Below are 15,468 nucleotides of genomic sequence, written 5' to 3'. Positions count from 1 at the left end.
CGAGTCAGAGTTCAGTTCCCCAGGATGTAGAATATTCATTGTGTGATAGGCTACCTACTTAACCAAAGAATTAGTGGCCATTTGTGCTAAATTCCTTTACTTGTAAATGGAAACATTAAAACACGGTTTTACTGTGCAATATGTTAAGCTGAAGTCACAGGATATGAAGAAAAAGGAGCAGCTGGAATCTAAAATGAAGCCAGGTTACAAAGAAATATGCATGAATTTTCAGAGTTTATTATATTCGTTCTTTTTTTTTTTAATTACATTATACAATGACTGCAACATTGTTACAATAAATCTATTTGGTGGTTACAGTCTACCATAATTTCTCTCAACTGTAGAAACCTTAACAATTTAGGGTTCGGTATAAAACTTTGTATCTCTAAACATTTTCGAAGTAGATACAATATACACTTCAGTATGAAGAATCCCTTAAATCTCGCTTAACATGTTACTATTCCATTTGTAGTTGACCCTTGATTCAGCGGACTCAATTTAACGGATTTCAAAAACAGACAAAAATTAAAGAAATCCTGAACAGTTGAAAAAAAATTCAGTTATGTTTGAAGTCTGCTGGGTTCTCATGTTACCCCAACTGAGAAAATATAGAAATGTGCACAGTACATAAAGGATGAAATCTAAGATGCCTCATGCTTTAAACATTTCATTATTTTTATCTGGAGCAGTATGAAACTATGAAGCAGCTCAAAGTTGGCATACTTTTTATCTGTTAACGTTTATGCAAACAGCTCTTGCATACTAACTTAATAGTTATTTATGGTACTTGTGAGGTAAGTGCATCTTTATTGCACGAGTGGAAAGATTTAAGCATGAGGCGTCAGCCGAGCGCAATAAAGATCACGCTCACAAGTACCATACGTAATTTTATCCATGACCATAACGAAAAATTATGTTTTATAAAAGAAAATATGTTGAAAATAAGTCCTCATGTAATCACATACCATGGTATGGATTTTAGAATCAATACGTTACTAGGTAGGTCATGATGTAGGAGGCCATGATTAGTAAAGAATGGTATTTAAGGCGTTGGATAAATAACAAATTATAATTAATTATATAATTTTAATATATATTTTTTCACTTTAAACGTGTATTTTCGTCTTTTTGAAGTTTCAGGGATTATTTAGAAGTGTGATTAAAATAATTTCACATTTTACTTCTGTAAACTTAAGAGGAATATTAAAACTTCATTAATCATCGTGTCTGTTTAGCTCAGTTGGCTAACGCGTGTTGTTTTAAAATCCTATAAACCCAACTTCGCAGGTTCAAGTCTCCTCGCATCCCAAAAGGTAAATTATTACAAAATTTTAAAAAGATGCATATTAGATATGGATGTAATGTACAAATTACGACGTAGCAGATAGAGAAAGGAGATTGAGTGTATGTATATTTAAGAAATGGTAATAAAGAAGTAGAGGTAGTGACATCTAGTAACTAATATATTAACTTCTTGAGTAATAGTTCAATGGAAAAGTATACGTGTGTGCCCGGGTACTAGGGAAATACTAATGAACTGTGAGATAAAGTTCAAACTGTGAGGTAAAGTCTTTATCTCACTAGTGAAATAAAGTAATGTTGAATAAAAGCCTACTTTACAAACGCAAAAGTATTTAGTAAAGGCATGTTTTTCGTTATGGTCATGGATAAAATAAATTATGATTGTAAATCAAGAATGCGTCAATTATGGACTTACTGTCGACACTCTTTCCTCTTGTTAGTCCACTAAATCGAGAGTCAACTGTATTTCAATGTAATATTTCAGAAATTTCCATGTTAGTTTTTTCTAGTTCAGGTTAAAAGCATTACTTTAAGGCCTTCTGTAGAATATGTTTCAAATGTCATTCAAGTAAACTTTGACGGTTTTGACATCATAAAACAATATTATGCTTTTACTTTTGTAACAAATGTGTAAAAATTACGCTAATATATTATGTTACAGCGTAACTATATAAGTAAATCTAAAGTAACTGTTGTACAAAGTTAAAAATTTCTGTTTGATACCAACCCCCTAAAAACAGTGTATTGCATATCAATGGACGGACTACTTTACAGTTTGTACATTCTAAACTCTTTGGTACTGCATGGATATGATGTCTGAATGAAATAATTATTTCATCTTAACTTTGTCACATCCATCACTAAACAGGACGGCCAGGTGGACCTGAACACAACACATTCATCACAATTCGTTAACATTACAATGCAAGAGATCATGTACTTAAAACTAAACATATCTGACTAGATAACAGAACAATATCTTGCGATGCAAGCTAAATCTAAAGTCACTTTTCTATAAACAATATTGTATGCAAGTAAAGGCAACTTGGTGTCAGTTTCTAATAATTCATGAGAACATTTTCACTGGTGCAATCTTAACTCCTATCGTGCAACAAATATCTGCTAACAGGGCACGCGATATTGCTACGTAATTGTAGGTATCTTATTTAAATTCTTGTTGACATTTTTTTATGTTTGTTTTCCCAGAGTGTGTTTTCCTTCTTACATATCTGCTTACATACATTTAACGCTGCAATTTCTTATATTTTTCTTATTGGTCACTTTTTTTAAAGAGTTATATAAGCATTTAAAGACTTGAAGAAAAATGCAAAACAACATTTTTTATTTTATTTAAGTGTTCGGGAAAATACAGTTTAAGGTATTTAAAATATATTTATATTAAATGACATCTAGACACATGTTTCTTGTGGCTAAATTCTGTGGTTGGGAGGAAAAAGGACTTAAGTCAAATGTTTGTGAAAATGAGATTTTTACATATTCTGAAAGCAGAAACAATTCTCTACAATCTGGTAAAATGGTTGAAGTCAAATAAGACTCCTGACTGGATTTACAGAGCGTTACCAAATGTCCTAAGTACTTTTTGAATTGAGCACACACAGAATAAAGGACTTAAGAATATTTAATACTTTATTCCTTATAAACCATCACATGTTTACTTTCCATGCTTCCCTATTAAAAAGGTCTAACTTGTATTTTAGCCATTTTATCACATACTGATGCCCTTTCGTTTTAAAACTTTAAGCACCAGGGTAAACAGTCCTATAATTGTTTAAGACCCATTTTGTATTCCTAATAATTTACATTTCTCATTTATTTCGACATGTAAAAGGTCTTATGTTTAATAGACCCTTCTACTCAGTTTGGGTTGTAGTCTTAAAAGGGCTTAAGTGCGGCTATTTTTGGAAATAATCAAGAAAATTGTTAAGGGAAGGCATAGGTAAAATTTGACCAAAAATTTACAAAAAGTGATTTTTTTGTTTTTAAATTATTAATTAAATACAATCTCTCTCTAGATTCTAAATCTAGTTCAATTTTCGTCTTACTGACAATTTAAAGTGTCCACAGGTATGACAGATGTAGAAAACACTAGTTTTTAAAATATGTTTTTCTCGAAATAATTTTTTTTTTTTTTTTAACATTTCTCAATATGTAAAACATTCCAAACGATAGAGTTTCAAAGCATTTTGCTTCAATTTTTTAATATATATTCAGAAAATACAATTTAAAGAATCTGTCATGTGAATTTTTGTACTCCTTATATTTCATAAGTTATTAGTCTGATAAGTATGAATAAATTTAAAAATAAATAAATAATATTCATCACATTCAACAATTTCTATCTCTGAAACTAACAAAAATTGAACAAAATCATATGACAAAATTTTATATAAATATAGAACAAATAAAATGCATATTTTCAAAAAGTGAAATTCTTCTACAGTCATTGTGTGGAACTATTTATATAATATATTTCAAATAATTGAAAATAAAAGTATATTTCAAAAATGGTTACACTGATAATAATGAATACATTTACATTAGCAGAGACACACCTAGTAAAAATTTCAGCTTGTTAGAATCAAAACTGTAGAATTTAGAAATTTCACCTACGGCTTTCCTTAAATGAGCAACATTACCTATTTTAGAAGAAATATAAACAAATAACAAGGAAAAACTTCTTAATTAAAAAACTCTGTAATTGACACCAATTTCAATCTTTCTACTGCTCTCCTGAAAAGTATAAAATTTTTACTTAAGACCTTTTTCCTCCTGGCCACAGAATTATAAATAGAAAGAAGACTTGAATTAACACAGTCTCGTTGGTGTGCATTGACAGACCTTAGGAACATAAGATGCAGTTATATTTTTATACAGTTTTTTTTGTACTTCATCATTTCGGTTAATCGAGGTTTTCCTGTATCTCTGAAGTGTGTGGTTCAGAAAACTGAGTCAAAACGTTTTTACTAAAATCTTCTCGTATATTTATAATTGTATTAGTGCTATGCAAGTATACAACACTGCTAATGCCTTTGAAGTGTCTGGGTCAGAATGAGACGGACATTAACCCTTAAAGCAGTCACGCCTAACTTTGTAACATTAAGAGTCACATGGAGTATTATATATAATTATGATTCATTTAATGACGCTCACAACTGCCAAGGTTATATCAGCATCGCCAGTGTGCTGGAATTTTGTCCCGCAGGAGTTCTTTTACATGCCAGTAAATCTAATGACATGAGCCTATCACATTTAAACACACTTAAATGCCATCGATCTGGACAGGGATCGAACCTACAACCTCGAGCATAGAAGGCCAGCACTATACCGACTGCGCTGATACCACAAATATAATGGGTTCTTATAAGCTATTTTTAGTGAACAATTAAAATATCACTTTTTTTATTTATACAACTGTATGAAATACTTTAATACCTATCACAATGTTATAATTAATGTACAGTAATGGTAATATTTCAGTAATATTCGAACGTCTATTCATTCCTAATCATAATTTACTTTTTATCTTCCTTTCCAGACCACTTTCATGATTTTTCTGTGCACACTGTCACTACTTAATATCCATTGTTATCATTTGTTACACAAGTATGGTCAATTTAGTTGCTGTCACTATTTACAATAGGAGTGTGGGGTGTTGTCACAGTCTACTATATACAGTCGCGAAGCTTGAGGTGATTTTTTGCAAATCTCGTGATAAAGCGCTCCAAGCGGTTAGCAACTAGAAACAATAGACTGTCCACGGTCGACTTTGGACTGTGTGGTATTTCCATCGAGTGCTAGCTCGTTGCGTATTTCACATTGATGCTAGTGAAATGTTCGTTATTAGTTGTAATGAAAATGTTAATGACTAAAATACAATAATTGGAATAATAATATTTTACTAGAGACGTAGAAAAATTAAGTTTGTTTTAATGAAATTTATTGATCACGTTCTATTTTCAATTCTGGTGGGATTATTATTGCTTAGGCCTACTTTTTTTTTCAAAGGATATGTTTTTAATTATAGCTGTTAATTTTGTTGTTATTTTTATTTGTTACTTTACTAGAGACGTAGAAAAAGTATGTTGCAATAAAATTTATTGATCACGTTTTATTTCCAATTCTGGTGTGATTATTATTGCTTAACCTCATCCCACTTTGTTAACTACGTAAGCCTGCACTACAGGTACCGGTACACATAAGTTACTCCATTAATTCATATTTCCATTATTATTGTTGTAAAGGGAAATAAAAATTAATATTTATTGGTTTCATAGTTAATTATCGCTATAATTTTGAATGAGTGAAGCGATTATAGTAAATTTCAGTTCGTTTTGCACAAACAAAAATAATATTAACCTATTTCTTGCAGGTATCTTCGAGTTTATCGTGGAATTTAATGTACTTCATTAAAATAATAAATTAACTTATTGCATTTAATATTTCAATAATGGAAGGACGGTGTTAATTTTTCCAAAAGAACACGACAACGAAAGTGTAACATATTTTGTCGGCTGCTAGGAGAGAGATCTGCGATGATGAGGTGATAGTAGCGATCCTAGTGGTGGGCAACTACCCATGTTTGCATTTTTACTACATATTGAGCTTCGCGACTGTATATAGTAGACTGTGGTGTTGTCATTACCCCACACCACTTAAACCGTTATTATCTAGAGTATGCGATTTCAGATTCCAAACATGTTTATGGTTATTGTTGCCTTACCAATTCTAAGAAAGGTACTGAAAGTTTCAGAAGTACAGGCTTACTTCACATGTAGTTAACAGCTCTGTATATATTGACAACATCCCGCACCAACGCTTAAGAGTTAATACAATCTTTCCCTCTGTTGTCCTAGCCGCGAAACCAGGTGGCCCGGGTTCGATTCCCGGTCGGGGCAAGTTACCTGGTTGAGGTTTTTTCCGGGGTTTTCCCTCAACCCAATATGAGCAAATGCTGGGTAACTTTCGGTGTTGGACCCCGGACTCATTTCACCGGCATTATCACCTTCATCTCATTCAGACGCTAAATAACCTAGATGTTGATAAAGCGTCGTAAAATAACCTACTTCCCTCTGTTTATAAAAGTGTTGATGCTATGTACCATAGCTAATATGTCTGGAAGTGTATAACTTAGAAAATTGAGACAAACATTGTGAATAAAAACTTTCCCTCATTTTAAATTCCCTTTGAAAAATTTGTATATATCATTTACGTCGTTTTTTGTTTTAAATAACAATTTTTAACAATTTCTAGGTTATTTATAGGTTCTTATAGTGTCATTTTGCACGCATTTTCAAGCTTTTAATAACTATGAAATCTGTCATAAAATAATTATTTATATATATATGGAAAATATAGGATCTTGCAATGTTAAATAGAACACTCCATGTGTTGTTATTATGTAGAAAGTCTGTTTATATGAGGGTAAAGGCTCATTCACAATGAAAATTAAACATAACGTAAGCGTTAACTTAAGAATGTAAACATTACAGTAAAATCAAGAGCATTCACGATGGGAACATAAACATAACCGCAAACATACTTGGTAACCATGGAAACATAACAACGACGCCATTTCCTCATATTCTGTCGTATACTTCAGCGCTCCACGATTGTGTTCTGTTTGCAAATCACGTAAGCATAAGCATGAAAGATTGGAGTTTGCAAACTTTCATGTTAACGTCTTACAGTAATGTTTATGTCAATGCTTATGTGAATCATTGTGAATGATCCCATTTGGTAGTCTGGGCGCAAACTTCTGTGTTTATGTTATGGTTATGTTTAATTTTCATTGTGAATGGGCCTTAAGATATTAAATACAGTATACAGATAATATTACTGGAGTGATGCACAGATAGATTGTCACCAGGTGAAACCCATTACTTCAATATAATTAAATTATTTTTACCTAATATTGATAAACAGCAATTTCACAAAATCTTTTATACGGTATGACACGCTACAAATGCAACGGAAGTGAGAGACACCATCTGATTAAATTACCTTCTCTTTGCTGAAATTAATATACATTCTGGTTCTGCAAGAAAATGAAACATTTTCTTAAGGCACGTTTCCTCTAATAAAGAAGATGCTGTTCAACAATTTAGTTTTAGATGTGAAAATACTGCAGTAGCATACAGAATATGACTGACACGTTCAGGCTTCTTTAGTATTCTATACAAATGGAGGGGAAACAAAAACAAGAAGTTCGATCATTTCTCAATGAAGTTCCTTTTAGTTAATTTTGTCATAAATAGCATCAAATTCAACCAAAATACAGAGTGATCTAGACAGCTGTCATGCACTATACATGCTACTGTTGTGCAGGCCATTCCATGCTCACAATGCTAGTTTCTCATTGGCCCTGTTTAACTGGTCTGAATATTTCTGGATGGTGATAGTTTACCCTCGATGCAGAAGTTACATTGGATGTTTCCTATTAAAGTCCACCAAACACTGCGTAAAATTTTCTGAGGCGGCAACCCTTGATGACTGTATTGGCTAGCTCTTTGCAGGGCCAGATTAACCCCATTTTCCGAAGTTCCCCCCATATCATTCAGTTAGTTTAATGGTCTCAATTTTAAATGCAATTACTATAATCTTACAACTTGCAGACAACAATACCCAGTCCCTGCTTCTTTGATTCCTGTTTTGTTGGGTGCAAAGCGAAGTTACATTGGATGTTTCCTATTAAAGTCCACCAAACACTGCGTAAAATTTTGTGAGGCGGCAACCCTTGATGACTGTATTGGCTAGTTCTTTGCAGGGCCAGATTAACCCCATTTTCCGAAGTTCCTCCCATATCATTCAGGTAGTTTAATGGTCTCAATTTTAAATGCAATTAATATAATCTTACAACTTGCAGACAACAATACCCAGTCCCTGCTTCTTTGATTCCTGTTTTGTTGGGTGCAAAGCAAAACATTCTTTCTTTTTCAGCACAATGGAAGACCCTGTACTTAAACCACATCGTTGCATAAAACAGGAGAGCACAAACTTTTATCATGTGGGCCAATTTAATCTCTCTTGCAGGCTCTCACACATCACTAATTACATTGTTGTACAATTTCAACCAATGTCACAGACAGCAGTCTGTGAACAACAGTTGGTAAACCTAGTCATACAGCATAGTTTTACTTCACGGAAGGTAAAAATTGTTTCGTATTTAATGTACTACTGCTTACATACAATTTCTTTTTCTTTAATTTAAAAACTTATAAAATTCTTCTTGTCCAGTACATAACATCTTACTTTATTCCCATTTGCTTTTGAGACGAAATTTTTGTTTTCAGAGTTTGGTATGTATATGCAGCAACTTCGATTTAGATGTTGAACTGGAGTATATTTCTTACAGCAAGGTTTATGTTAGCAAACATGGAGTGTATATCACACAGTCCTAAAAGTGGTGACGTCTACATCTACATAAAATGCAGACATATGACACTAGTATGTGTGAAAGATGCTCTATTGATGCTGTTTATTCCGATTTAGGAGAAAACAGTATAGAGGGTGATTCATACCACCTGTAACAGCAATTTATTTCGGAAACTTGTGCATGGAAATTTTCGAGACAAAAATATTTATAACTAAACCACATGTGAACTTTCACTTCAGCTTAATTTCATCCATCAGCTCTAACAGGAAGTAGGGTCAGTGGCGTATCACTTTAAAATTTCAAATGGGAGTCGGGGTCAAATAGGGTACCATTTGGTAGAGCTCTTCAAAACAAACAACTTTCATAGGAAACGTTTTTATTAATTCCTACTCTTTCAATGAGAAAACGTACAAAAAGACAATGTCATCAATATTGAGAAATGTTACAAGACGAAAATGTAAACAAGACAATTAATGTTGACATGTTACTGAAAGACTGAACAATCCCATTAATTTTTTTATAAATTTTTAAACTATCAGCCGTTCTGAGCAGCACACACCTGTACTCTTCTTCTAACACTGTCAGTGACTCCTAATACTTCGGCGTGGTCAAGTGATTGGCAGAGCAGGAATTAATAAAAACGTTTGTTTTGAAAAGCTCTATCAAATGGTACCCTATTTGACCTGCCTCTCATTTGAAATTTTAAAGTGATACGCCACTGACCTACTTTCTGTTAGAACTGATTGATGAAATCAAGTTCTACTGAAAGTTCACATGTGGTTTAGTTATAAAAATTTTTTCTCGAAAATTTTCGTGCACTACTTTTCGAAATAAATGACTTACGAGTGGTCCAAATCACCCATTGCTTTTCGTACGTTTTCTCATTGAAAGAGTAGGAATTCATAAAAATGTTTCCTATGAAAGTTGTTTGTTTTGAAGAGCTCTATCAAATGGTACCCTATTTGACCCCAACTCCCATTTGAAATTTTAAAGTGATACGCCACTGACCCTACTTCCTGTTAGAGCTGATGGATGAAATTAAGCTCAAGTGAAAGTTCACATGTGGTTTAGTACAAATATTTTTGTCTCGAAAATTTTCATGCACAAGTTTCCGAAATAAATTACTGTTACAAGTGGTCTGAATCACTCTGTATAGAATGAAGTCGCCATTTTACACAAAATAGTAATCTTGTAATCTGCATCCCGTTCTAAGTTGAACAGTTACAAATTCTAACACGACGTTCCTTACAAATAAAGAATACAATCTGGGAAAAAAAATAAAAATAAAATAAAATAAAATGTTAGCTTGAACTTCTCTCATTGCTGGGGAAGCACCCTATTGGTCCGAATTTAGTATGATGTTCTTTGCATAAAAACAACCATGTCAAAACTGTACTCTTATTAGAATTGACGTCATACTCCGCCACTGATATGTTTTCTTTTATGCATGCCGCTTGATCCAAATTAATAAAAACTTTTTATTAGGTCAATTTAGATGTCAGGTGTTAAATTGATAAGTGCGTTTGAACATACCTTTTTGTAAATACTCTGCAAATAACATTTCTGTATCTCTTGTGCTCTTATATGAATTCTTGTTTTACACAAATTAAGATACAGAGTGTGCGCATATGAGTAACTTCTATTTTCTCTTTACTTCATATATGAAGCATTTCTTAGCTGCAGAATTTTATTTCACTAACACCTCTGGCACTGTGAAATGATGGAAACTGACTGCTTTCTAAGAGAATGTAAAAATTCAGTCACTCTGTTGTATTCTCTGTGTTAAGATGTCCCTGAGGGCTCTATTTCTCATACATAAATAAATGCTGTACTCTGTAAAGGCCTGAAACTTCGTAACTGTGAACTGGAGACAAATGTTACAGGCCTCGGTAATACCACCAAGTGCTGGGTTGCAGCACAATCCAGCAGTTAACACTAACGTGAACCCTACACTTGCCACATTGTTATAAGATGCTTGTGTAGTGCAGAAAATTCTTGAGATCGCTGTCTGTTTCTCCAGGTCCTTGACTGAAGTACTCTTGCCTTAACTGATGAATCTCCACTCTGCCCGGTCCTGTAGCAAGAGCCTGCAAAACAGAAAGCTGAGTCAGGCCCACATTCGATTCCAGGTAAGAGATAAATAACTGAATTATGAGTGTAGTGGGGGGAGGGAAGTGACAGGGGATTTGAGGAAATTTCTGATTGCTTATAACGTCTATACAAGAATTGGGGTAATGGAACTGGAATAAATAAATACAATTTGCTGCAATATTTAAGTGTCTAATGAACAGAATGACATAAACTATGAATAATAATTTTTTTTCCTGGTTATTTATTTTTTTTTTGAAGTATTAAAAATAAAACAACAAAATAATGTCTCAGAACTCAGAAAGTTAAAATCAACCACTGACTATATTTTGAGCAATTCTGTTATCACACTCGCCCTAAGATAGATCTTAATAGCCCTGAGTCAGCAATGCTCTGATCGGAAATGACAGGATTTGTAAAGCTGCTGTGATGTGAGAGTTGCATATGCTGTTGGAGCACTTACCATCTGGGGAGGATTCCTTGCGTCACCCACGTCTGGTGACAGCTGTATGGCTGTGATGGTGCCGAAGGGCACTGTATAAAGGGGGTGAATGTCACTGGTGCTCAGGTCCCATACATGTATCCTGCACAAGGGCGGTTAGTATTATCATATACATGTGGAGAATAACAGTAATGGTGGAGGCTTATTAGATTAATGATTACAATACCCGAGTCTAAAAAGCATTCTAATTTTAGCTTCCTACTGTATTACTGTATATTCTTATACTAGCCATACCCGTGCGCTCCGCTGCACCCATTAGAAATAAATATAAAGTAATTACATAATTAAAATAGGACATTGGGTCCAGGGAACATTCGTGTTTGATAGAAGGATAAATCGTTTAATATGTTACTTAATTTAAATTGTATTTAAATAATTAAAATGCGATCATTTTGATCCAGAGACACTCATTCCGTCATAAAAATTATTTTAGGAAATACAGGAAACGAATGTACAGAATAGCCTATCAAGTTTTCTGTGCATAAGAAGCTATTTTAATCTTACCTGTCCTCGATTCACTCAGAAGTTACTGTGATAACATTATAGCATTATGTCCATCTAGAGAAACTACACTTTCCAATGGTGAATTAATAATTAATTATACAAATCGGTTAATTTAGCTTCCGACATTACTTCATACAAACACAGAAACATTCTCTGTAGGCTATGTTTCATAGATTTCGATTGTTGCTGTCCAAGGCCCCTTATAGACGAAGTCATTTGTTTTTTATTTCATTACACCGCCTTAGATGGCATTGTTATTGTAATTTTGAAACTCATTTATCTCATTAAATATCGGTCCTATCAAAATTTTGCATTGAATAAAACTTATCGCAATTTATTTTTAAAGAAACTTTTGTTATGTAATATTTTTCATGAAAATTAATAAGGGAGATATTTCGATTTATTTAATTCAAGCCCCCTTATAATCCCCCTTTTAAATAAAGTATTTTGAATGCCATATAGCCTAAAATCTAAGTTACAACGAACTTAATTCATATTCCATTTTCATATAAATCGGTTCAGCCATTATCGTGTGAAAAGGTAACAAACATCCAGACAGACAGACAGACAGACATATAAACAAAAATTTCAAAACAGCGATTTTCGGTTTCAGGGCGGTTAATTATATATGTTAGGACCAATTATTTTTGGAAAATCGAAAATTACCAGAAAAATTTCAGCTACAGATTTATTATTAGTATAGATTCTGTATACTTAAGGGGAAGGACCTAGACCTAAAGAAATGATCAAATGTGTGTCAAAATTAACATTTTTTTTATGTTTACCCTAAAACTACTTCATAGTATTGACTTCATTTGAGCGAAATTTCACGGTTGTTAGGAAGAAAATAATTGCTTTTACACCATTTTTAAATAGCCGCTGTGCTCCAGTCCCTTTCAATACCCGGAGTTAGTTTATTTTACATTTTTCAAAATTTAATATGTAATATCTCAGACAATAATAAAGATAATTGTATAAAATTTTCAGGGCATATTCTCACATTATACATGAATAATTCTGTAAGAGGAAATTGTAAAATTTCAAATTAAAGAATAAGTTAAAAATAGACGTGCAGTTTTTCTTTCTGTTCATAAAAATGCAAAATAAAAATAAAATAAAAATTCCTAAAAATCATCGAACAAAATCGATTAACAGCCTTTTAGCTTTCACTTAAAGAGGTTAGGTACAGCTTACAGCAGTAAAATTTTGGAAATATTCAACTTTTTTTTTCTCCATTACTGTATCTTGTACAATAATAAAAATTATTATGTATAAAACACTGTCCTTCTGCTATGTGAAAAAAAAAATATATTTTTACGATTTAAAAAATTATTTACATTTTTTTTTTTCAAAATTCAGTTCACTGTGCAGTGATGAAGTTTTTCCCACATAAAAAAAAAAAAAAAAAAAAAAAAAACTATCCAACATTCTGTGATGAAATTTCTTGTATGTATTAATGCATGGCATATCTACAATATCATGCAAGATATCTTTGATAGATTGTCTGATAAAAAATAAATTCATTTTACAAAATGGTCAAATATCAGTATTTTCTTCTAACACAAAATAAAAAAAAATATTATTTATTAAGGAATGTAGTTGAAAGAGCATGATATTGTAAACATGAGTTTCAGCATAAAATAAAAAGAGAGAGAACATGAAAAAATTAACAAGTTTATGAGTTATGAGGGAAACGCTTCATCACTGCACAGGGAACTGCACATTTTGAATTTTGAAAAAAAAATAAATAAATAAATAAATAAATAAAAGAAAATAAATAAATCGTAAAAATATTTTTTCCATATAGCAGAAGGATAGTGTTTTACACTTCACTATCGTACAAGATACAATATTGAAGGAAAAAAATGTTGAATATTTCCAAAAACTTTACTCCTGTAAGCTGTACCTAACCCCTTAAGACCGGATTTGTGATTCTGTGATACTCTTGAGAGCGGATATATAATTTTCTTTATAATACTACATTTTTTATGTCTGTGACTATCATAAAGAGTAAAAGTGAAAATGTTATATTTAAAAGGCTTCATACATTGATATGAAACTATGCTAGGGAAATAGAGACTCTATTTAAAATAATATGAGAAAAGAGATTTTCTATAGGTCCTTCCCCTTAAAGAATTCAAACCTGTTTTTATTGCTATACAAATACCAACAACTCTGCAGTCAGACCCGTCATTATAGGAACTATTCTTATCACAGTAACCAGAAAGTTTAGGAAATGTATCTCTCACCTTGACAAAGAATCGAGAGCGAAGAAGATGAAGGGTTTGGAGTGAGACCACTGCAGTGAGATGATTGGTGGTCCCTGGCCAATAGGATCACCAGTGCCTGCCAGTGCTGCAAGGGGTTTCTCAGAAGCTTGGCAGTGCAGCCTTATTGTTCCCTCTCCACAACCAATCTAATCAAGCAAAATTAACTTTAAATAAAGTTACAAGATTTTTTTTTTTATAATTTCTGGGGACAGATATCGACATAGGAAAAAACTACTTTCAACATTTCTGCTAGTTTCCTATTCACTTGTATTGTTTTTACACACTTTAGAAGTTTAGAGAAATAAAATATTCGTTCCATTTACACACTAAAAATATTCATTCTACTTAAACTACTGGTAATTTCGAAAAAGTACATTTTTTAGCAGTCTTCTCTGGATCCTCAATTTTGCAGCAAATTTCTGTTCTATCTATCTTCGTAGTGTACCCAGCTATTTGCTGACAACACGTGTTCCACTATGTTTCACTATGAATTTCCTCTTCTTACAAATGATGGGTAAAAAGCACGATGCTGGTTGTATACTTCAGCAGCCACATTCTAAAGATGAGGTGTATGTATTCAGTATATATTGGAGAGAATTGTCCAAGGTTACAGGGATTGCAGATTTTAGATTAGTTCTATGGATGTTTGTGACAGGGCAGTTTAAGAGGATATGTTCCAAATCTTCTTCATTATTGTTGCACTAGCAACAACTACTGGAGTCAACAAGATTAAAGTGGTGAAGATACTTCTGAGTGATAAATGGCCTGTCCAGGCTCTTGCTAAGAAAGTTTGTATGTGTCTGGGAATGTTGCGGAACATTTGTAAATCATTAGGTTACTTTTGTACGTTTTGAAGAACTTGGCCTTTATCAGAAGAAAGCCATAATTCGACCCATAAATTTATTAAATGAGAATTAACTGCAGAATATGCGCTGGTTAAAGAAGTTGTTTGCATAGGTTTGGGCCCCAAATTCTGTTGAAGTTGGTTAAGACAGCACGCATGGCTCGAACTTACTCTTTATTTTTTGGATGTCCACATCATATTCACTGAAGAAAAAAGTCTCTTCACTGAAGCATTACTTTCAGGAAGAGAAAGAGATAGTTCACTTAACTGGAGTTATGTACAGGAAATAATTTCCTCGGGGGGGGGGGGGGGGGAACCCTCCATTTTGAGTAAACATGTAAACATGAACATTTTCTTCATTCCACTTTGCAATTTTTTCTGAATTCACATGAAATTTCATCAAATTATTTCATCCAGGTAAAGTCCATCTATATTTGAAGAAAAATAATGGCTTTATCTCGTGAATGAATACCCCAGGCATTCAACACCATTTTCATAAATTACATTAATTAACACTGAAAATCTGGGGATATCTGGGGACAAATTATTAAATTCAGGGACATTC

At 32.8% G+C, this 15,468-nt stretch overlaps 1 protein-coding gene and 1 long non-coding RNA gene across 2 annotated transcripts in view; one reads left to right on the top strand and one right to left on the bottom strand.

Moving 5' to 3' along the window:
* Positions 1–221: 221 nt before the first annotated feature.
* The window catches only part of LOC138708137 (cytoplasmic dynein 2 intermediate chain 1), a 58,416-nt gene continuing 43,169 nt past the window's right edge, over positions 222–15,468 (bottom strand). The window contains exons 15-17 of the mRNA XM_069838404.1: positions 14,039–14,205; positions 11,247–11,367; positions 222–10,782 (exon numbers count right to left, since the gene is read on the bottom strand). Of these exons, the coding sequence (XP_069694505.1) occupies positions 10,660–10,782; positions 11,247–11,367; positions 14,039–14,205 (411 nt within the window). The 3' untranslated portion in view covers positions 222–10,659. The remainder of the gene's footprint in view (positions 10,783–11,246; positions 11,368–14,038; positions 14,206–15,468) is intronic.
* Positions 10,645–15,468, top strand: part of LOC138708196 (uncharacterized) — a 26,002-nt gene continuing 21,178 nt past the window's right edge. The window contains exon 1 of the long non-coding RNA XR_011334629.1: positions 10,645–10,824. This is a non-coding gene — a long non-coding RNA (uncharacterized lncRNA). The remainder of the gene's footprint in view (positions 10,825–15,468) is intronic.

Source organism: Periplaneta americana, chromosome 1 (genome assembly GCF_040183065.1).
Source record: "Periplaneta americana isolate PAMFEO1 chromosome 1, P.americana_PAMFEO1_priV1, whole genome shotgun sequence".
NCBI lineage: Eukaryota > Metazoa > Arthropoda > Insecta > Blattodea > Blattidae > Periplaneta > Periplaneta americana.
Note: the sequence above shows the minus strand (reverse complement) of the source record. Positions and strands in the feature narration are given on the sequence as shown.